The sequence below is a fragment of the Squalius cephalus genome (assembly GCF_949319135.1).
Source record: "Squalius cephalus genome assembly, chromosome: 11".
In the NCBI taxonomy this organism is placed as follows: Eukaryota; Metazoa; Chordata; class Actinopteri; order Cypriniformes; family Leuciscidae; genus Squalius; species Squalius cephalus.
Window position 1 is genome coordinate 7361281 of NC_137132.1, and position 24177 is coordinate 7385457.

Genomic DNA, 24177 nt, shown 5'->3' on the forward strand with positions numbered 1-24177 from the left:
ATATTGTCTCTGCAAACTTCAGTAAATCCACACAGCTGTAGTCTGACATCACAGTTTCAGGATTTCACACTGTAACACAATGTTCTGTGTTTGTATGTTTGCTATGCTTTGGAGATTAAATTTACTCTAGAATATGAAAAAAAAATGATACCTATTTTTTTCCTACATTTTCCTCAAGGTTTGAGTTAGTCTCTAAACTAAAATAAATTTGCTGAAGGGAAATTGTTTTTATTAAAAATAGCTAGTAAATGAAGTACCTGTGCATTCTGACAATATATATATATATATTCATAACTATCTCTGTTTTTCCCCTCTCTCTAGGTAACTATGGTGAGAGTGGGATGGAGGCGTTTAAGGAGATGGCGGGAAAGGAAGGGATTTGTATCGCTCACTCGGATAAAATCTGGAGTAACGCCGGCGAGCAGAACTTCGACCGTCTGCTGGCGAAACTGCGCAAGTACCTTCCCAAGGCTCGCGTGGTGGCGTGTTTCTGTGAGGGCATGACCGTACGAAACATCCTCATGGCCATGAGGCGCCAGAACCTCGTCGGAGAGTTCCTATTGGTCGGCAGGTCAGTGCGGAAAAACATGGAGAAATGAGTGCGATTTTACTTGGCCTTCAACTGGAGATTAAATTTGTAATGCATACATTCATTCTTCGTGCAATCTGTTTTATCAAGACTTGAATGTTGGTAAGTTTCTTAAAAAAACAGACACGAGTGGGACGTGCATAAGCAATGCTTTTATCGCTTGATTCTGCTCCTTGTTGCCTGTGTTTTGATCCGGAGATTCAGCACTCCTTCAGAAGTTGAATAATAGCGCCCCCTACCGTATAACAATGAAAACACGGAAAGATGGAAAGTTATGTCAACTACGGTGTAAGAGTTAAAGGGGGGGTGAATTGCTGTTTCATGCATACTGAGTTTTTTACACTGTTAAAGAGTTGGATTCCCATGCTAAACATGGACAAAGTTTCAAAAGTTAAGTTGTACGTTTGAAGGAGTATTTTTGTTCCAAAAATACTCCTTCCGGTTTGTCACAAGTTTCGGAAAGTTTTTTTCGAGTATGGCTCTGTCTTACGTAAGAGAGCGGAATTTCCTTATATGGGTCCTAAGGGCACTTCTCCGCGGCCGCGCGCGCACTCGCAGACCAGAGAGAGAAGAGAGCGAAAGCAGTACGTTACCTCAAAGCGCTATGCTCGGCTTTTAGGGAAGTCAATGTCACCAAAGAAGTGGGTTTTTGGTTGGCAGGGCAAGACAACCCTGCACAGATTCCCAAAGAACCCAGCGTTAAGGGAATAGTGGATGGAGTTTGTTTTTTCGAAGCATCAACGGAGGTTGTGCACGACTCTTTGTTCCCTGCATTTCGACGATGATTGTTTTATAAACAAAGCCCAGATCGACTTATTTGCAGATCGTCTAATGCTTAAGGATCGAGCAGTCACGGTGAGTAAACTACTTCAAATGTCTCTGTGTTGTTGTTAGATCAGTTAGCACAGCTATAGCACACCGCCCACACGGCCCGCCCCCAGCCGCTCGGTTTTTTCCGGAAAGACTCGGTACAGTCAATCTTTCACTTATAAATATAATAAAACTAAAGACGTTTTGGAGATATGAAGGATGCAATACTACTCTATAGGTACTCAAGATTAACAGGAGATTGAGTGAAAATGAGCATTTCACCCCCCCTTTAAGGTGCTTTTTGGTCGATCGGATCAGGGAGACACATTCCCATTTACACCTGGTGTTTTAATCCCGTCTCTTTTGTCCACTTTCGACCACTTCTGTCCTGATTTCTTCGAGGGGAGGGTCTGTGGGCGGGTAAATGTTTGGGCTTTTTCAGATCTTTCGATCTTATGGATGAAATAAGCTCACGCAATTTACATATGCAGACAAAAACATTGAATGCAATTTGACTGCAATTACTTTTTCTCTGTTATATTTTCAATGTTATCTCATATTTCCCTCTTAATAGTCTATTTATAAACACACTCTATCTCTTTAACAACAACTATTGTTACAATCACAACCGAAAACAAAAACAGCATTCAATCTTTGTTCTTCAGTCCCTCAGCTAAAATGAAATAATACTAAACCCGCCAGTAGGTGGCTGCAAATCACTGCCTTAACGAATTAATCATTGAATCATTCAATCAAATGATTCATTCAAAATGGATGATTCATTCAGGGACAAAGCTGAAGTGACTGAGTGAGTCGCAAGTCACTCATTAGACCGATTCGTTCAATAACACGGATTCATTCAGTAACGAAACTGAAACTGTGTTTTTCGGAGACGCGCAATGGCAATTTACTTTTTTAAACTATTTTTTCATTGGCAAAATAGAGGAAAAATATGTGCCTAACAGCATATTAACTTATTGTTTATTGAATTGTTGTATAAAATCAATATCACATTTGCATTCGGGAACACTTTCAGCACTTTTGCTCGTGTTATATTGGTTATAAATATTAAAAACGAACTTATAGAGACTTTTTTTGCACCATATCTTGGTTTTTGAAAACATTTTTATTCAATTTGGTGGCATTTTTGCTTCAAGGCTGTTTGAACACATTCGACCACATGAGCGTTCACACTACGAAAGCAATCCGGTCGAATGCGTTTTCAACAACCTCTGGAAGTGGACAAGATCATTTTAAACCCGGTTTACCCCTGTGTTTAGCGTCATCCACTTATGACCCGATCGACCAAAACGCATCTTAATACTAGGTGTGAACAGGGCCATAGAGTGATCATTATTATTTGTGTTTGATTTGCACACAAACACCCGTTTAACAAACTTATATGTGCTAATTATTCCAAAAGATTTTCTCTTTTTTCACTTTTATTGCACTTTTTTGACATTTCTTCTTTCATCACTTATATTTTGAGCTCCAAAATAACAAAAAACACCACAGAAGTGTCATAAAAGTAGTATTTCTCACTGAATAACAATTACCACTTTCAGTTAATATAGTGAAAGGAACATTTGCTTGTGTGAGAGTACCTCTGTGTGTTTGACTCTTTCAGCATCAGTTGCTCAGTCCAGATGAGAAACTACAGGAAGTTACAGTCATCATAATCCATCATCATCATCATTGTCACCTTCATAACCATCATCATAATCATCATTGCATTATCTTCAGGTAAAATGTGTTTCACAATCAAGTCTCTTCTCTTTGAGTCTGGCCGCTGTAAGACCCTCTCTCACACACACACACACACACACACCGTTATTACTGCGTTTACTGCTTTAGTCTCAGGTCACATGGTCTGAAGAATCACAACAAGAGCTGACTGATAACCACTAAACAGCACAGAAATGAAAGTGGTCCGCAGAACGTGTGCACTAGCTTTCTGTGAGGAACAGACTGAAATTGAATTCCTTTTTCACAGGAAATCTTTCTGCCTAACTTCTGAAAATAGAGACAGAATTTAGTTTTTTGGGTGATCTATTCCTTCATCTGTGTGTGTGATCTGTGGGTGATCTATTGTGTGTGTGACTCATAACATAAGCCCCTTTCACACAGCGCGCTGATCCCGGGGAAATTGCCGTAAAATTGCTTGAGTGCCTTCTGTGTGAACGCAAGCACGTCCCGGGATTGATGCCAGGATTGATGCCGGGATGGGGACCTAGTAACATTGCTGGGATCAGTCCCGGAACGCGCCCTGTGTGAACAAAGCCAGGACCAATGCCGTAAGGGGTGTGTCGTAGTGATGACGCACGTGCCATCGCGCGCCTCTGTTGCTCTTGGAAGAAAGTTTGTGTTCATCATCAACAAAGAAAGAACGAAAAAATGTCTGCAAACTGGAATGAAGCAGAGACCAGGAGCTCCTTACTATCCGCGCTGGAGCTGAGATCGTTCGCCAGCTTTGTGGAACGGTACGCGATGCGTTGGTGTACATGTTTTCGACGCGTACGTTACACTTCACATTCTGACATCACGTGTCTTTACGGGATCTTTACGGGATGTGTGTGAACGCACTCACAGGTTCCGGAAAATCACTGGCATTCCCGGGATCCCGGGACCAAACGCAGTTTGCATTTTTAATGTGATGTTTTGGCTGGTAAATATGAAATTTGACATGCAGTAACTCACAAAACAGTAAGATAAAATAGAATAAAGGTGTGTTTGTTTTTTCATCCTACATTCTAAAACTAATTCCATATTTAATTTTAATAATGAAACTTCTGTCATCATTTATTCACCCACATGTCATTTCAAACCTAAATGATTGTATTTGTTCTAAAATAACATATTTTGAAAAGTTTTCTTCATACAATGAAAGTCAATGGGGTCCAATGTTGTTTTGGACCTGATTAACTTTTCAATTATTTGCCAGACAATTATGCATTCGCCAGAGTCTTTTATCCAAAGCAACTTGCATTGCATTGACGGCATACTTTTTTTTCATTAGTTCATGCATCCATGGGGATTAAACCCTTGACCTTGCTATACTATTTGAGCTACAGGAAAGTATATATAATGAAAAACTTTACTTATAAAGACAAAAACAGTTCATCAAATATCTTCTTTCTGAACATAGTAAAATAAAGTCATACAGGTTTGGAAAAACATTTATCATATAAATCAGCACACCTTAGCAAGGCTCTAGCAACCACGCAGAACACCCTAGTAATGCCCTGGCAACCACCCAGAACACCTTAGCAACAGCATAGCAACCACCTAGAACACCTTAGTAATCCCCTAGCAACCACACAGAACACCTTAATAATGTCCTAGCAACCTCCCAGAACACCTTAATAATGCCCTAGCAACCTCCCAGTCCCTAGCAATAATTCAAAATACCTTAACACCTTGGCAACCACACCAGACACCTTATCTACACCCTAGCAACCACCCAGAACACCTTAGGAACGCTACTGCAAACAACCCAGAACACTGTAGCGATGCCATAGCGACCACCCAGAACACCTTAGCTTCACCAAATTAAACATAGCATCTACTTTGAGTTTGTCAATATTGGATTATATAAAATCTTGCCAAATCCTAGTTCTTCCACAGAAGCGTTCATTTTAGCATTGGGAACTCATAAACATGACTTTGTTTCCCGGTGGAATGATATAAATCTGTGCTTCCCGACTCCTGGAAATTGCCCGAAGCCAGACGATCAGATTAGAGCTTGCCACTTGAGATGCTCTTGCCATGTTTTTGTGCAGTATAGGCATCGGCACAGGTCTCAGGTCAGACACACGACAGTCTAGAAACTGCAAGCAAATAGAGCAAACTTCATGATCATTAAAGGCCCTGACAGTGTTTATGATGCGTTTCCTGTCTGCCTCCCTCTCAGGCAGGATGGGATGTTTGCGCTGTGGTCTGTGTTCCATGCGGAGGAGCTGTCAAGTCTTCGTCATCCTCCTCTTCCTCCCGGCAGTGCCGAAAGTGTGAGAGGAATATTTAACAGCTGAGAGAGAAGGAGAGCAGAGAAATCAGGACGAAAGCCCGTGAAAGACGGAGCAGGCAGCAGAGATTTGTGCAAATTATCTAGAGAAAAAACTGATTTATAACAGGATGATTTTTCACAAACTGGCTTTTTCAGAACAATTATTAATCAAATTAATTACATTTAATTGCAGACATCATTGTTCATTGTTAGTCTATGTTTACATGTGTTTAGAGTTGCGTCATGGCTCAAGTTTTTTTGTTTTATTTCTTAAATGGTGAGAAAATCCCTTATAATGGAATCCTACATGCATGCATGCATTTTTTTGTTGTTTTTTATAATTAAAATGAACATGTTCAATTGGCATCCCCACTTAAAATTTTTTATTTGGTTGTATATACTTAAAGGCAGACTTAAAAATGAAAAAGTGTGTGTGTGTGTGTGTGTGTGTGCCTGTGTGTAAATGCCCCTCTGTTAGACTACTGATCTAAGGCCAGAGATGAAACACTGAGGATCAAAGCGTCTCAAAGCTCAAGGTCTGTCATTTCTGGAGCGCACACACGTACGACACAAACGAAACATCTGCTCAAGAATGCACACACACTCACATCTACATACCCACACATTTTTGGGATAGCCATATCTAGATACCAGAACCTCACAAAGACGGTGGTTTAATAAGGAGGAATAAGCTAGAAACTACCCAGAACACCTTAGAAATGTCTTAGCGACCACCCAGAATACCTTAGTAACGCCCTAGAGACTACCCAGAACACCTTAGCAACGCCCTAGCAACCTCCCAGAATACGCTAGTAATGCCTTAGCAACCGAACAGAACACATTCTTTACTGTGAAGCTGCTTTGAAACAATCTGTATTGTATAAAGTACTATGCAAATAAATGTGACTTGACTTAGCAACACCCTAGAGCAACCATACAAAACACCTTAGTAATGCCCTAGCAACCACCAAGAACACCATAGCAACATCCTAGCAACCTTAGCAATTCCCTAGCAACCACCCATAGCACCTTATCAATGCCTTAGCAACCACCTAGAACAGGGGCGTCAATTCTGCTCCTGGAGGGCCAACATCCTGCAGCCAGATCCAAAACACCTTTCTGGAAGCTTCTAGTGAGTCTGAAGACATTGATTAGCGGGTTCAGGTGTGTTTAATTAGGGTTAGAGCTGAACTCTTCAGGTAATGGCCCCTCCAGGAGCAGGTTTGGATATCTCTGACCTAGAACACCTTAGTAATGCCCTAGCAACCATCCAGAGCACCTTAGCTTCACCAGCCAGAGCATTGTGAAAAACATTCTTTTTTTTCTTGTAAAATGTAAAAGAATATACACTCACCTAAAGGATTATTAGGAACACCATACTAATACTGTGTTTGACCCCCTTTCGCCTTCAGAACTGCCTTAATTCTACGTGGCATTGATTCAACAATGTGCTGAAAGCATTCTTTAGAAATGTTGGCCCATATCGATAGGATAGCATCTTGCAGTTGATGGAGATTTGTGGGATGCACATCCAGGGCACGAAGCTCCCGTTCCACCACATCCCAAAGATGCTCTATTGGGTTGAGATCTGGTGACTGTGGGGACCATTTTAGTACAGTGAACTCATTGTCATGTTCAAGAAACCAATTTGAAATGATTCGAGCTTTGTGACATGGTGCATTATCCTGCTGGAAGTAGCCATCAGAGGATGGGTACATGGTGGTCATAAAGGGATGGACATGGTCAGAAACAATGCTCAGGTAGGCCGTGGCATTTAAAGATGCCCAATTGGCACTAAGGGGCCTAAAGTGTGCCAAGAAAACATCCCCCACACCATTACACCACCACCACCAGCCTGCACAGTGGTAACAAGGCATGATGGATCCATGTTCTCATTCTGTTTACGCCAAATTCTGACTCTACCGTCTGAATGTCTCAACAGAAATCGAGACTCATCAGACCAGGCAACATTTTTCCAGTTTTCAACTGTCCAATTTTGGTGAGCTCGTGCGAATTGTAACCTCTTTTTCCTATTTGTAGTGGAGATGAGGGGTACCCGGTGGGGTCTTCTGCTGTTGTAGCCCATCCGCCTCAAGGTTGTGCGTGTTGTGGCTTCACAAATGCTTTGCTGCATACCTCGGTTGTAACGAGTGGTTATTTCAGTCAAAGTTGCTCTTCTATCAGCTTGAATCAGTCGGCCCATTCTCCTCTGACCTCTAGCATCAACAAGGCATTTTCGCCCACAGGACTGCCGCATACTGGATGTTTTTCCCTTTTCACATCATTCTTTGTAAACCCTAGAAATGGTTGTGCGTGAAAATCCCAGTAACTGAGCAGATTGTGAAATACTCAGACCGGCCCGTCTGGCACCAACAACCATGCCACGCTCAAAATTGCTTAAATCACCTTTCTTTCCCATTCTGACATTCAGTTTGGAGTTCAGGAGATTGTCTTGACCAGGACCACACCCCTAAATGCATTGAAGCAACTGCCATGTGATTGGTTGATTAGATAATTGCATTAATGAGAAATTGAACAGGTGTTCCTAATAATCCTTTAGGTGAGTGTAGTTATTTGTACTATTCTGTTTGGTGCTGCTATTGGAACAGGAATTGCACTCTTTTAATTGCTCATTTTTAGTAGTTTCATGCGTGTTGTCATGTTTGGCGTGGTCAACCTGTGAGGTTTTGTGAGCGGGGCTTGTAGGATTACTCACGTGTGACATTAGGAATATCCCAGATCCTCTTACGCTCTTGCTGGAGGATCACACACACACACACACACACACACACACACACACACACACACACACACACATCTGCCCTCTCCTCATTTCCGCCATGAGCAGCCTGTAGGGTTTAAAGAGATGAAACTGGCGTGTCAGCGTTAATGGACCTGTCTCACTGAACTCTACCAACACTGATCTCTATGGCCCGCGTGACATGCATTAGCCCTGTCCTGCCCGCAGCATTTACCCCACAGAGACACACTGAGCGCTAACTGATTAATGACAGTCCAAGTGTGTGTGTGTGTGTGTGTGTGTGTGAAACGATAGACATTCTGTTCCGTTTCCTCTCTCGTTCTTTCAGTTCCGCACTATGAGCTGGAGACAGAACAAAATCGGAATGGCTTGTTGTCATAGCAACAGAATTGTCACCCATACCAACACCCCCCCGCCGCCAGTCTCAGATTTAGTCAGAGAGGGATGTGAACAGACCGAGTGAGACTTTAAAGAGAGGCTTCTGGATTTACCATGAATATCTCATTCTGCCTCCAGGATTCTCGCTGATGATGAACTACCACAAACTTTCACAAACACGGTGCGGATGACGTCCAAACATCACACGTCAGTCACTCATAGTCGCACACATCAGTCACTCACAGTCGCACACATCATCACACATCAGTCGCTCACAGTCGCACACATCAGTCGCTCACAGTCGCACACATCATCACACATCAGTCGCTGACAGTCGCACACATCACACATCAGTCGCTCACAGTCGCACACATCACACATCAGTCGATCACAGTCGCACACATCAGTCGCTCACAGTCGCACACATCAGTCGCTCACAGTTGCACACATCAGTCGATCACAGTCGCACACATCAGTCTCACACATCAGTCGTTCACATCAGTCGCTCACAGTCGCACACATCAGTCGCTCACAGTCGCACACATCATCACACATCAGTCGCTCACAGTCGCACACATCAGTCGCTCACAGTCGCACACATCAGTCTCACACATCAGTCGTTCACATCAGTCGCTCACAGTCGCACACATCAGTCGCTCACAGTCGCACACATCATCACACATCAGTCGCTCACAGTCGCACACATCAGTCGCTCACAGTCGCACACATCAGTCTCACACATCAGTCGTTCACATCAGTCGCTCACAGTCGCACACATCAGTCGCTCACAGTCGCACACATCATCACACATCATCACACATCAGTCGCTCACAGTCGCACACATCAGTCGCTCACAGTCGCACACATCAGTCTCACACATCAGTCGCTCACAGTCGCACACATCATCACACATCAGTCGCACACATCAGTCGCTCACAGTCGCACACATCAGTCTCACACATCAGTCGCTCACAGTCGCACACATCATCACACATCAGTCGCTCACAGTCGTACACATCAGTCTCACACATCAGTCGCTCACAGTCGCACACATCATCACACATCAGTCGCACACATCAGTCGCTCACAGTCGCACACATCAGTCGCTCACAATCGCACACATCAGTCACTCAGTCGCACACATCATCACACATCAGTCGCTCACAGTCGCACACATCAGTCACTCACAGTCGCACACATCAGTCACTCACAGTCGCACACATCAGTCACACATCAGTCGTTCACATCAGTCGCTCACAGTCGCACACATCAGTCGCACAGTCGCACACATCAGTCGCTCACAGTCGCACACATCAGTCACTCACAGTCGCACACATCATCACACATCAGTCGTTCACATCAGTCGCTCACAGTCGCACACATCAGTCGCTCACAGTCGCACACATCAGTCGCTCACAGTCGCACACATCACACATCAGTCGCACACATCAGTCGCTCACAGTCGCACACATCAGTCACTCACAGTCGCACACATCATCACACATCAGTCGCACAGTCGCACACATCAGTCGCTCACAGTCGCACACATCATCACACATCAGTTGCTCACAGTCGCACACATCACACATCAGTCGTTCACATCAGTCACTCACAGTCGCACACATCAGTCGCTCACAGTCGCACACATCATCACACATCAGTCGCTCACAGTCGCACACATCAGTCGCTCACAGTCGCACACATCATCACACATCAGTCGCTCACAGTCGCACACATCAGTCGCTCACAGTCGCACACATCATCACACATCAGTCGCTCACAGTCGCACACATCAGTCGCTCACAGTCGCACACATCATCACACATCAGTCGTTCACAGTCGCACACATCATCACACATCAGTCGCTCACAGTCGCACACATCAGTCGCTCACAGTCGCACACATCATCACACATCAGTCGCTCACAGTCGCACACATCAGTCGCTCACAGTCGCACACATCATCACACATCAGTCGCTCACAGTCGCACACATCAGTCGCTCACAGTCGCACACATCACACATCAGTCGCTCACAGTCGCACACATCACACATCAGTCGATCACAGTCGCACACATCATCACACACAGTCGCACACATCATCACACATCAGTCGCTCACAGTCGCACACATCACACATCAGTCGTTCACATCAGTCGCTCACAGTCGCACACATCATCACACATCAGTCGTTCACAGTCGCACACATCAGTCGCTCACAGTCGCACACATCATCACACATCAGTCGCTCACAGTCGCACACATCAGTCACTCACAGTCGCACACATCACACATCAGTCGCTCACAGTCGCACACATCACACATCAGTCGATCACAGTCGCACACATCACACATCAGTCGATCACAGTCGCACACATCATCACACATCAGTCGCTCACAGTCGCACACATCACACATCAGTCGATCACAGTCGCACACATCACACATCAGTCGATCACAGTCGCACACATCACACATCAGTCGCTCACAGTCGCACACATCAGTCGCTCACAGTCGCACACATCAGTCACTCACAGTCGCACACATCAGCACACATCAGTCGTTCACATCAGTCGCTCACAGTCGCACACATCAGTCGCTCACAGTCGCACACATCAGTCGCTCACAGTCGCACACATCACACATCAGTCGCACACATCAGTCGCTCACAGTCGCACACATCAGTCACTCACAGTCGCACACATCATCACACATCAGTCACTCACAGTCGCACACATCAGTCGCTCACAGTCGCACACATCAGTCACTCACAGTCGCACACATCATCACACATCAGTCGCTCACAGTCGCACACATCACACATCAGTCGTTCACATCAGTCGCTCACAGTCGCACACATCATCACACATCAGTCGCTCACAGTCGCACACATCAGTCGCTCACAGTCGCACACATCACACATCAGTCGCTCACAGTCGCACACATCACACATCAGTCACTCACAGTCGCACACATCAGTCACTCACAGTCGCACACATCATCACACATCAGTCGCTCACAGTCGCACACATCACACATCAGTCGTTCACATCAGTCGCTCACAGTCGCACACATCATCACACATCAGTCGTTCACAGTCGCACACATCAGTCGCTCACAGTCGCACACATCATCACACATCAGTCGCTGACAGTCGCACACATCAGTCGCTCACAGTCGCACACATCACACATCAGTCGCTCACAGTCGCACATCAGTCGATCACAGTCGCACACATCATCACACATCAGTCGTTCACAGTCGCACACATTAGTCGCTCACAGTCGCACACATCATCACACATCAGTCGCTCACAGTCGCACACATCAGTCGCTCACAGTCGCACACATCACACATCAGTCGCTCACAGTCGCACACATCACACATCAGTCGATCACAGTCGCACACATCAGTCGCTCAGTCGCACACATCAGTCGCACAGTCGCACACATCACACATCAGTCGATCACAGTCGCACACATCAGTCGCTCACAGTCGCACACATCAGTCTCACACATCAGTCGTTCACATCAGTCGCTCACAGTCGCACACATCAGTCGCTCACAGTCACACACATCATCACACATCAGTCGTTCACAGTCGCACACATCAGTCGCTCACAGTCGCACACATCAGTCGCTCACAGTCACACACATCATCACACATCAGTCGTTCACAGTCGCACACATCATACATCAGTCGCTCACAGTCGCACACATCAGTCGCTCACAGTCGCACACATCACACATCAGTCGCTCACAGTCGCACACATCACACATCAGTTGATCACAGTCGCACACATCAGTCGCTCACAGTCGCACACATCAGTCGCACAGTCGCACACATCACACATCAGTCGATCACAGTCGCACACATCAGTCGCTCACAGTCGCACACATCAGTCTCACACATCAGTCTCACACATCAGTCGCTCACAGTCGCACACATCAGTCGCTCACAGTCACACACATCACACATCAGTCGTTCACAGTCGCACACATCAGTCGCTCACAGTCACACACATCATCACACATCAGTCGCTCACAGTCGCACACATCAGTCGCTCACAGTCGCACACATCATCACACATCAGTCGCTCACAGTCGCACACATCATCACACATCAGTCGCTCACAGTCGCACACATCAGTCGCTCACAGTCACACACATCATCACACATCAGTCGTTCACAGTCGCACACATCAGTCGCTCAAAGTCGCACACATCATCACACATCAGTCGCACACATCAGTCGCTCACAGTCACACACATCATCACACATCAGTCGTTCACATCAGTCGCTCACAGTCGCACACATCATCACACATCAGTCGCTCACAGTCGCACACATCATCACACATCAGTCGCTCACAGTCGCACACATCATCACACATCAGTCGCTCACAGTCGCACACATCATCACACATCAGTCGTTCACATCAGTCGCTCACAGTCACACATCAGTCGCTCACAGTCGCACACATCAGTCGCTCACAGTCGCACACATCACACATCAGTCGCACACATCAGTCGCTCACAGTCGCACACATCAGTCACTCACAGTCGCACACATCATCACACATCAGTCGCTCACAGTCGCACACATCAGTCGCTCACAGTCGCACACATCAGTCACTCACAGTCGCACACATCATCACACATCAGTCGCTCACAGTCGCACACATCACACATCAGTCGTTCACATCAGTCGCTCACAGTCGCACACATCATCACACATCAGTCGTTCACAGTCGCACACATCAGTCGCTCACAGTCGCACACAACATCACACATCAGTCGCTCACAGTCGCACACATCAGTCGCTCACAGTCGCACACATCACACATCAGTCGCTCACAGTCGCACACATCACACATCAGTTGATCACAGTCGCACACATCATCACACATCAGTCGCTCACAGTCGCACACATCAGTCGCTCACAGTCGCACACATCATCACACATCAGTCGTTCACAGTCGCACACATCAGTCGCTCACAGTCGCACACATCATCACACATCAGTCGCTCACAGTCGCACACAGTCGCACACATCACACATCAGTCGATCACAGTCGCACACATCAGTCGCTCACAGTCGCACACATCATCACACATCAGTCGCTCACATCAGTCGCTCACAGTCACACACATCAGTCGCTCACAGTCGCACACATCAGTCGCTCACCGTCGCACACATCATCACACATCAGTCGCTCACAGTCGCACACATCAGTCGCTCACAGTCACACACATCATCACACATCAGTCGTTCACATCAGTCACTCACAGTCGCACACATCATCACACATCAGTCGTTCACATCAGTCGCTCACAGTCGCACACATCAGTCGCTCACCGTCGCACACATCATCACACATCAGTCGCTCACAGTCGCACACATCAGTCGCTCAGTCGCACACATCATCACACATCAGTCGCTCACAGTCGCACACATCAATTGCTTACAGTCGCACACATCAGTCACTCACAGTCGCACACATCATCACACATCAGTCGCTCACAGTCGCACACATCAGTCGCTCACAGTCGCACACATCAGTCACTCACAGTCGCACACATCATCACACATCAGTCGATCACAGTCGCACACATCAGTCGCTCACCGTCGCACACATCATCACACATCAGTCGCTCACAGTCGCACACATCAGTCGCTCACAGTCACACACATCATCACACATCAGTCGTTCACAGTCGCACACATCAGTTGCTCACAGTCACACACATCAGTTGCTCACAGTCACACACATCATCACACATCAGTCGCTCACAGTCGCACACATCAGTCGCTCACAGTCGCACACATCAGTCACTCACAGTCGCACACATCATCACACATCAGTCGATCACAGTCGCACACATCAGTCGCTCACCGTCGCACACATCATCACACATCAGTCGCTCACAGTCGCACACATCAGTCGCTCACAGTCACACACATCATCACACATCAGTCGTTCACAGTCGCACACATCAGTCGCTCACAGTCACACACATCATCACACATCAGTCGTTCACAGTCACACACATCAGTCGCTCACAGTCGCACACATCATCACACATCAGTCGCACACATCAGTCGCTCACAGTCACACACATCATCACACATCAGTCGTTCACATCAGTCGCTCACAGTCGCACACATCAGTCGCTCACAGTCGCACACATCACACATCAGTCGCACACATCAGTCGCTCACAGTCGCACACATCACACATCAGTCGCACACATCAGTCTCACACATCAGTCGCTCACAGTCGCACACATCATCACACATCAGTCGTTCACACTCGCACACATCATCACACATCAGTCGCTCACAGTCTCACACATCAGTCGTTCACATCAGTCACTCACAGTCACACACATCAGTCATTCACATCAGTCGCTCAGTCGCACACATCATCACACATCAGTCATTCACATCAGTCGCTCACAGTCGCACACATCAGTCATTCACATCAGTCGCTCAGTCGCACACATCATCACACATCAGTCATTCACATCAGTCGCTCACAGTCTCACACATCAGTCGTTCACATCAGTCACTCACAGTCACACACATCAGTCATTCACATCAGTCGCTCAGTCGCACACATCATCACACATCAGTCATTCACATCAGTCGCTCACAGTCGCACACATCAGTCATTCACATCAGTCGCTCAGTCGCACACATCATCACACATCAGTCATTCACATCAGTCGCTCACAGTCGCACACATCAGTCATTCACATCAGTCGCTCAGTCGCACACATCACACATCAGTCATTCACATCAGTCGCTCACAGTCACACACATCAGTCGCTCAGTCGCACACATCATCACACATCAGTCATTCACATCAGTCGCTCACAGTCGCACACATCAGTCATTCACATCAGTCGCTCAGTCGCACACATCATCACACATCAGTCTCACACATCAGTCGCTCACAGTCGCACACATCACACATCAGTCGCTCACAGTCGCACACATCACACATCAGTCGCTCACAGTCGCACACATCATCACACATCAGTCATTCACATCAGTCGCTCACAGTCGCACACATCATCACACATCAGTCATTCACATCAGTCGCTCAGTCGCACACATCATCACACATCAGTCATTCACATCAGTCGCTCACAGTCGCACACATCAGTCATTCACATCAGTCGCTCAGTCGCACACATCATCACACATCAGTCATTCACATCAGTCGCTCACAGTCGCACACATCATCACACATCAGTCTCACACATCAGTCGCTCAGTCGCACACATCACACATCAGTCGTTCACAGTCGCACACATCACACATCAGTCGCTCACAGTCGCACACATCATCACACATCAGTCGCACACATCAGTCGTTCACAGTCGCACACATCATCACACATCAGTCGCTCACAGTCTCACACATCAGTCTCACACATCAGTCGCTCACAGTCGCACACATCATCACACATCAGTCGCTCACAGTCTCACACATCAGTCGTTCACAGTCGCACACATCAGTCGCTCACAGTCTCACACATCAGTCGTTCACAGTCGCACACATCACACATCAGTCGCTCACAGTCGCACACATCACACATCAGTCGCTCACAGTCGCACACATCATCACACATCAGTCGCTCACAGTCTCACACATCAGTCGTTCACAGTCGCACACATCAGTCGCTCACAGTCTCACACATCAGTCGTTCACAGTCGCACACATCACACATCAGTCGCTCACAGTCGCACACATCACACATCAGTCGTTCACAGTCGCACACATCATCACACATCAGTCGCTCACAGTCTCACACATTAGTCGTTCACAGTCGCACACATCATCACACATCAGTCGCTCACAGTCTCACACATCAGTCGTTCACATCAGTCACTCACAGTCGCACACATCATCACACATCAGTCATTCACATCAGTCATTCACATCAGTCGCACACATCATCACACATCAGTCGTTCACAGTCGCACACATCATCACACATCAGTCGCTCACAGTCGCACACATCATCACACATCAGTCGCACACATCAGTCACACACATCATCACACATCAGTCGCTCACAGTCGCACACATCATCACACATCAGTCGCTCACATCATCACACATCAGTCGCTCACATCATCACACACTAGTCGTTCAGAGCTTAACGGTTTCTGGAGTGAACGTGTAAATCACTGCACCTGGAAAAAAGGAAAATGTATGTTCTGATTGGCGTTTTAATCAGCGTTTTAATCAGTGAATCTGCTTCTCAAGCTCATTGTAATCTAACGTTAACTACACAACCTAATAACAAAAAGTAGCAAACTGCATTGGAGCTTTTTAGGAGGGATATTTCTTTTTAAATATATAACTATCAGGTGATTAAATTAAAAAATTTTAAAAAGAAAATATTGTAAAACTCTTTGATTGAGTTTGAAAGCCCACATTGGTTTTGTGCCAGATCAAAAATAAATTGGATTAAATCATATATTTTTATACAGTATATTTTTATTTTATTGCTATTCAAAATAAAACATAAAATGTGGTGGATAGAGTGACTTTTTGAACTGGATCATTTGCTTATTTATCCAAATGAATCCGACTTCCTAATGCTTCCAATGAGAAAGAGAGAGAGTAAAGTTTAAGAAGGTGTTTATTGATTGTTGAAGGATGTAATAGAAGAAAACTGAGAGAGAGAATGTCTGAAAGCGTTGAGTGATGTGTGTGAGTGTCAAAGTTTCCCAGCCTGCCAATCAAAGTGACAGAAACATTTGCGTGTGAGAAACCCTGTGGGTCACCAGTGTGAGTGTTGCAAATTTCAGTATTTTGGTGTGTGTTTGAGTCAGTACCCTCCAGTAATCTGTCTGCCAAACTTGACTGTGTGTGTGTGTGTGTGTGTGTGTGTGTGTGTGTGTGTGTGTCACCGTCAGTCTCATGTGAGTGGGTCTGTTTTTCTGTCTTGTCAGATTTTGTGCAGATGGACACAGCATGAATTTTTGACCTCATGAATATGATCCGCAGCAAGCCTAAAACACACACACACACACCACTTAGCCTGATATTTGTTTTAAAGACCGTGAGAGTGTAACTCATACATGCTACAAAACATATTTAAAGAGATAGTTCACCCAAAAAATTTAATTCTGTCATTCATTGTCGTTCCAAATCTGTACGACTTACTTTCTTCAGTGGAACAAAAAATGGGACGTTTAGCAGAATGTTCACACTGCTCTTTTTCATACAATAAAAGCTAATGGGGACAATAATGCCAAAAAACAAGCTCCGGAAAAGAAGTCCATATGACAGTTTGTGCATTCTAGGCGATGTATTTAATTGAAATAAAACCGGATTGGCGATATGGCTCAGTGCAATTATCATATCGCAAAGGCTGCAACTGAATCATACATGCATGCTGTGTATCAGAGTGAAACTGTGTTCATTTACCTGATCTGCAGGTGTTTGCAGCGGCTCAGTTCACACTTAAAACTAATCTCTTGCTGCATCCCAAATCTCACACTGTCTGAGTAGGAACTACATTTGAGTTTAAATTTACTTACATTAAAAAAAGTGGTTAGTATGAACGCAATTGGACATACTCCAAATGCCATGTTGTTACTGTCACGTGACCTTCCAGTTGTGTCACTTCACTGCCATTCAATAATCCTCTCCCTTGGCTTTATGGGATAGTAAAGTGTCCATTGAATGTGTGCTTCAGAATCCCAACGGAAGTTGTAGGTCATCCGGGGACTTTTTCGCCTACTGTTTACGAAATATATAGTTATACATATAACTATATATAGTTAAGTCATAGTATAGTTAACATATATAGTTAAGTCAAGTCACCTTTATTTATATAGCGCTTTATACAGTGCAGATTGTTTCAAAGCAGCTTTACAGTGATAACAGGAAAATAATGGAACAAAGTTGGTTTTGGCTGTACAGCAGATCTAAAAGAAAAGAGTGTCATTGTTTATCTAAAGTCAATTCAGTGTTGATTCAGTGTAAGATCATTAATTGTTTAATTAGTTAATTTCATCTATACAGCAGCTCTGCAGAAAACAGTGATGTCATCATCCAGCTTAGTTCGGCTCTCATCCAATAGTGTCAGTGCTGTCAGATCAATAATGTTGTTGATTATTAAGTGTCCCCAGCTAAGCAAGCCAGAGGCGACAGTGGCAAGAACCCAAACTCCATCAGTGTCAGAGTGGAGAAAAACCCTTGGGAGAATCCAGGCTCAGTTGGGGGCCAGTTCTCTTCTATAGTCGGGAAGTCTTCAATTTCAGACACAGCGTCTGAGTTTGTGTCTCTTATAGCGTTCATTCGGGAACACAACATGCGGCAATCATCTTGTAATGAGAAGCGCTGATAAACCGGCTGTTGTTGATAAAAGAGAAGTTTTAATGGATCCCTTTGGTTTTCTGTCAAAACAAGAAAATCCAAAAATTAAGACCATCTCAAATGATTGGCCATCTCAGTCCTTTTGACATCGATGAGCGGGGTTAGACTGCTAAGGCAGTTTGGACATTTCTAATTATTGGGGAGGACTTGTCCCGCTCAATAGCTGGGTTTTAATCCAAACGTGAAGCGAATCTTTTCAAAAAAACAAAAAAAAAAAACAACGAAAAATCAAACAAATGCGAATTAGGTGCATTTCCATCGAGCGGACGACGGTGATATTGGTAACCTAGTAACCAACAGTAAATAAAACACCCGTAATGTGTCGTTCGACTCTATGAGCCGAATCTTTTAAGTGAACGCTGAGAGTCAGTTCCCATCTGAGAGTCGTTTTCCATTTTTGTGTATACAAGACAGAATAATTTGATTATCCTTTCACTACACGTCAAGTCACTAACTGAATGTTATTTTAATGTGTATTAATGTGTACATTATGATGTGTATTATATACACATTAAAGGGGTGGTATAATGCCCTTTTCACAAGATGTAAAATAAGTCTCTGATGTCCCCAGAGTGTGTATGTGAAGTTTTAGCTCAAAATACCCCACAGATATTTTTATATAGCATGTTAAAATTGTCACTTTTTGAGGGTGAGCAAAAACACAACGTTTTTGTGTCTGTTCCTTTAAATGCAAATGAGCTGCTGCTCCCGGCACAGAGGGCGGAGCTACAACAGTTTTTGTCCTTTTACCTCACACAGACTTGCACTGAAAGTGTCAATGTTTATGTTCAAACTGGAGTCAGAAAGATGGAGAGACTCAAGAAGAAGTGACAACATGTAGAAGGAACAGGACGTTTCTGAATGGTTAGTTGATGAATTTATGTAGCTGATGTGTAGTTATCTTCTAGTCATTGATTAGCATATTCTGTCTTGATAATCTATAAATCGTGTTCCAGGGGCGGAGTTTATGTAAATTTTAGGGTTGGTGATGTCACTAACCCGGGAGGAATGTCGTGTAGTCCCTACCAGTTTGTTGTAGTCCTTAAAAAGCGATTTCTATAAAAGAAAATATCTTTGAGCTTCGTAACTTTGCAGATGTTGTTTATGCTCAAACAGCAACATTACACACTAACTAAAGATAGAAAAGTGAAATCATGATCAGCCACCCCATTAACATAATATTCAGTCACTGTATGAAGTGCGTGTGGTCGAGCGGTGTGGCGAAAAGTTCATCCTTAATATCGGGTCAGAAAACAAGATGAGTAACACACGCAAACGTATACTCGTAATACTGAGCTGAGCCAAATGATCCGGTTCGGTTCCCTAAAAAGAGCCCGAATTCCCATCATGAGGAAACAGCCAATCAATCACGTGGGTTTATTGTGCGTTTATTCTGCAAATGCGTTTTCATTTGCATTAACTCTTTTCAAAAACCACCTTAAGCGCGAGTAAAACCTTTTTTGCGAATTAAGGGATTTTCTTTCGAAATTTGCCGTTTCAATCTCTCGTTTTTGATGCGATACTTCAAAATGCGCTTAAAAACAGGAGCTGTGCGAAACCGCTCCCTATCCACTACATAGTGCACTATATCAGGTGTCGGCCATTTTGTAGTGGTGTCCGAATTCTGAGTGAACGACATCATTCCCTACATTCGCTCACTATTTTATACCCACAATCCTCTCTGAATTCGAGTGTACATTCGATGTACACTTGCTGAAGCACTATTTCCCACAATCCAATGCGAGCAAGCGAGTTTAAACCAGAGATTACTTTACAGCTTTCTTATTTCTGCTGTAACATTTATTTTATGCTAGATTTAGTTTTTTTTTTCTACCTTTTTTTCATTAATCTTTACTTGAATAAAACATATTAAAATATAGAGACAATATTAGATGGAAACATAGCTCATGTCTATGGTGGCTACAGCCCTGGAATATAGTGCACAAATCACATGAACAATACTTAAAAAAAAAAAAAAAAACAGACAAATGTGACACAGACTTTCATATTTGGGTGATAGCTTTAGTTGCTAAAATCAAAGAAACAGAAATATTTTGCCTATATTTGGGTGTGTTCTGTGAGGTCTGTGTTGTTTTAGCGTGTGTTTCTGTGTGAAGGACAGCTGTGGCCAGTGTTTTGACTGGCTGTAGTAATTGCTCTCTATTTTCAGCTCTCTCTAAACGCTTGACGATCGCCCATTATGTCCTGACTTAAACGAATGGAAAGACCACGGCAATCTTTCTCTATTTACTTTTCCCAAACTCCTTCATGCTTATGCTCTTATTCTGTCCTTTATAGTCAAATGAGATCCTGTTTAAGTTCTTAATACATGATCCTGGTCTTATTGGGAAATATTAATCAGTTCATTTTACTACAATAACAAAACAAAAAAAAGTATTTTGGATCTGGAGAAATGTCATTTATAACTTGGGTAAAATTTTCAATTTTATTCTATTTAGTCTATACAATTTAATATTTAGTAGCTTTTTTTTATATTTGTATGTAGTGATAGTAATAATTATTTAATAATAATATTGATCTATTTTTATATTATATCATATTATTTTATATATTTATTTTGTATTATATTTGTATCTAGGAAAATTATATTTATAATATGGGGAAAAAAATTCAATTGCAGTCGGTTTGTGTTAATATAATAAATGTCACAGCAAAAATAGTGACAAAAAGAAAAGGAAACGTTAAGAAAAATGGGTTACGAATGTTGTTTTAACCCCTCGCTTTCTCTCTGTGCTCCTTTTCTCTCGTTTTGCACCCAATTAGCGGCCGATGTAAAGACGTCACAGGATTTTACACATGACAGGAGATGAGAGGAGGTCTGGTTTGATCTGGGCTGTTCGGTCACAACACACTTCATTTGAAGGTTGTAACTGTCAGAACTGAGAGAACGATCTGATGGAGGGACGCTGGCACACACTGACACTGTCCTCCTGTGACCCGTGTGTGTGTGTGTGTGTGTGTGATTTCTTTAACGTCCTCTGAGTTCCGTCACCTCACGCTGATCAGCACATGTTTGCTGTAAAACCTTGGCGTGTCTTCATGTTGTCATGGCAGCAACACTCAGGTTTGATTCTGCAATCGAGAGTCTGTTTGAAATGCAATATTGTAAGCTAGCATTCAAAAGTTTGGGGTCTGTACGTTTTTTTTATGTGATAGAAGTCTCTTCTGCTCACCAGCGCTGCATTTATTTGATCAAAAATGCAGTAAAAACAGTGAAATATTATTACAATTTAAGACAACTGTTTTCTATGTGAATATATGCTAAAATGTCATTTATTCCAGTGATCAAAGCTGAATTTTCAGCATCATTACTCCAGTCTTCAGCGTCACATGATCCTTCAGAAATCAGTATAATATGATGATTTGCTGCTCAAGAAACATTTATGATTATTATCAGTGTTGAAAACAGTTGTGCTGCTTTATTTTTTAGGATTCTTTGATGAATAGTAAGATCAAAAGAACAGCGTTTATTTGAAATGGAAATCTTTTGTAACATTATAAACATTTTTACTGTCACTTTTGATCAATTTAATGTATCCTTGCTGAATACAAGTATTAATTTGTTTAAAAAAAATCTCATTGACCCAAACTTTTGAATGGTAGTGTATATTCAAAAAAGCCGTTGTTTTGTTGGAGTTGTTTGGTTTAATCAGTGTTAGAGGGGTTTATTGATCAGTGTTACTGTGAAACACACAGAGGAGATTTAAGTCTCAGTGTTACTCCATTGCTTGAGCTTGACTTATTTATAGTTATATAGACTCAAATGAGTCAATATGGTCATCCAGTGAGTGTGTAGAGCTATACAAATAAGTGTGAAGCATTGCTTATTAAAAAGGTAATAGTGTTTTTCTCACAACTCTAATTTTATATTTTGCAATTCAGAGTTTATATCTCCCAATTCAGTTTATATCTCAGTTTATATCTCTCAATTCAGTTTATATCTCCCAGTTCAGTTTATATCTCCAAATTCAGTTTATATCTCCCAATTCAGCTTATATCTCCCAATTCAGCTTATATCTCCCAATTCAGTTTATATCTCCCAATTCAGTTTACATCTCCCAATTCAGTTTATATCTCCCAATTTAAACTCCCAATTCAGTTTATATCTCCCAATTCAGTTTATATCTCCCAATTCAGTTAAATCTCGCAATTCAGTTTATATCTCCCAATTTAATCTCGCAATTCAGTTTATATCTCGCAATTCAGTTAAATCTCGCAATTCAGTTTATATCTCGCAATTCAGTTTATATCTTGCAATTCAGTTTATATCTCCCAATTCAGTGTATATCTCCCAATTCAGTTTATATCTCCCAATTTAATCTCGCAATTCAGTTTATATCTCGCAATTCAGTTAAATCTCGCAATTCAGTTTATATCTCGCAATTCAGTTTATATCTCTCAATTCAGTTTATATCTCGGTTTATATCTCTCAATTCAGTTTATATCTCCCAATTCAGTTTATATCTCCCAATTCAGTTTATATCTCCCAATTTAAACTCCCAATTCAGTTTATATCTCCCAATTCAGTTTATATCTCGCAATTCAGTTAATTCTCGCAATTCAGTTTATATCTCACAATTCAGTTTATATCTTGCAATTCAGTTTATATCTCCCAATTCAGTTTATATCTCTCAGTTCAGTTTATATCTCCCAATTCAGTTAAATCTCGCAATTCAGTTTATATCTCCCAATTTAAACTCCCAATTCAGTTTATATCTCGCAATTCAGTTAAATCTCGCAATTCAGTTTATATCTCGCAATTCAGTTTATATCTTGCAATTCAGTTTATATCTCCCAATTCATTTATATCTCCCAATGCAGTTTATATCTCCCAATTCAGTTTATATCTCCCAATTCAGTTTATATCTCGCAATTCAGTTTATATCTCCCAATTCAGTTTATATCTCGCAATTCAGTTTATTTCTCGCAATTCAGTTTATTTCTCGCAATTCAGTTTATATCTCGCAATTCAGTTTATATCTTGCAATTCAGTTTATATCTCCCAATTCAGTTTATATCTCTCAGTTCAGTTTATATCTCCCAATTCAGTTAAATCTCGCAATTCAGTTTATATCTCCCAATTTAAACTCCCAATTCAGTTTATATCTCGCAATTCAGTTAAATCTCGCAATTCAGTTTATATCTCGCAATTCAGTTTATATCTTGCAAGTTTATATATTGGGAGTTTATATATTGGGAGTTTATATATTTA

General features: G+C 43.1%; 1 protein-coding gene across 4 annotated transcripts in view; it reads left to right on the forward strand.

The window, feature by feature from the left end:
- Positions 1-24177, forward strand: part of grm5b (glutamate receptor, metabotropic 5b) — a 74520-nt gene that overhangs the window by 29695 nt on the left and 20648 nt on the right. For all 4 annotated transcript variants that reach the window (XM_079886706.1, XM_079886705.1, XM_079886707.1 and 1 more), the window contains exon 3: positions 322-571. In XM_079886706.1, the coding sequence (XP_079742832.1) occupies positions 322-571 (250 nt within the window). The remainder of the gene's footprint in view (positions 1-321; positions 572-24177) is intronic.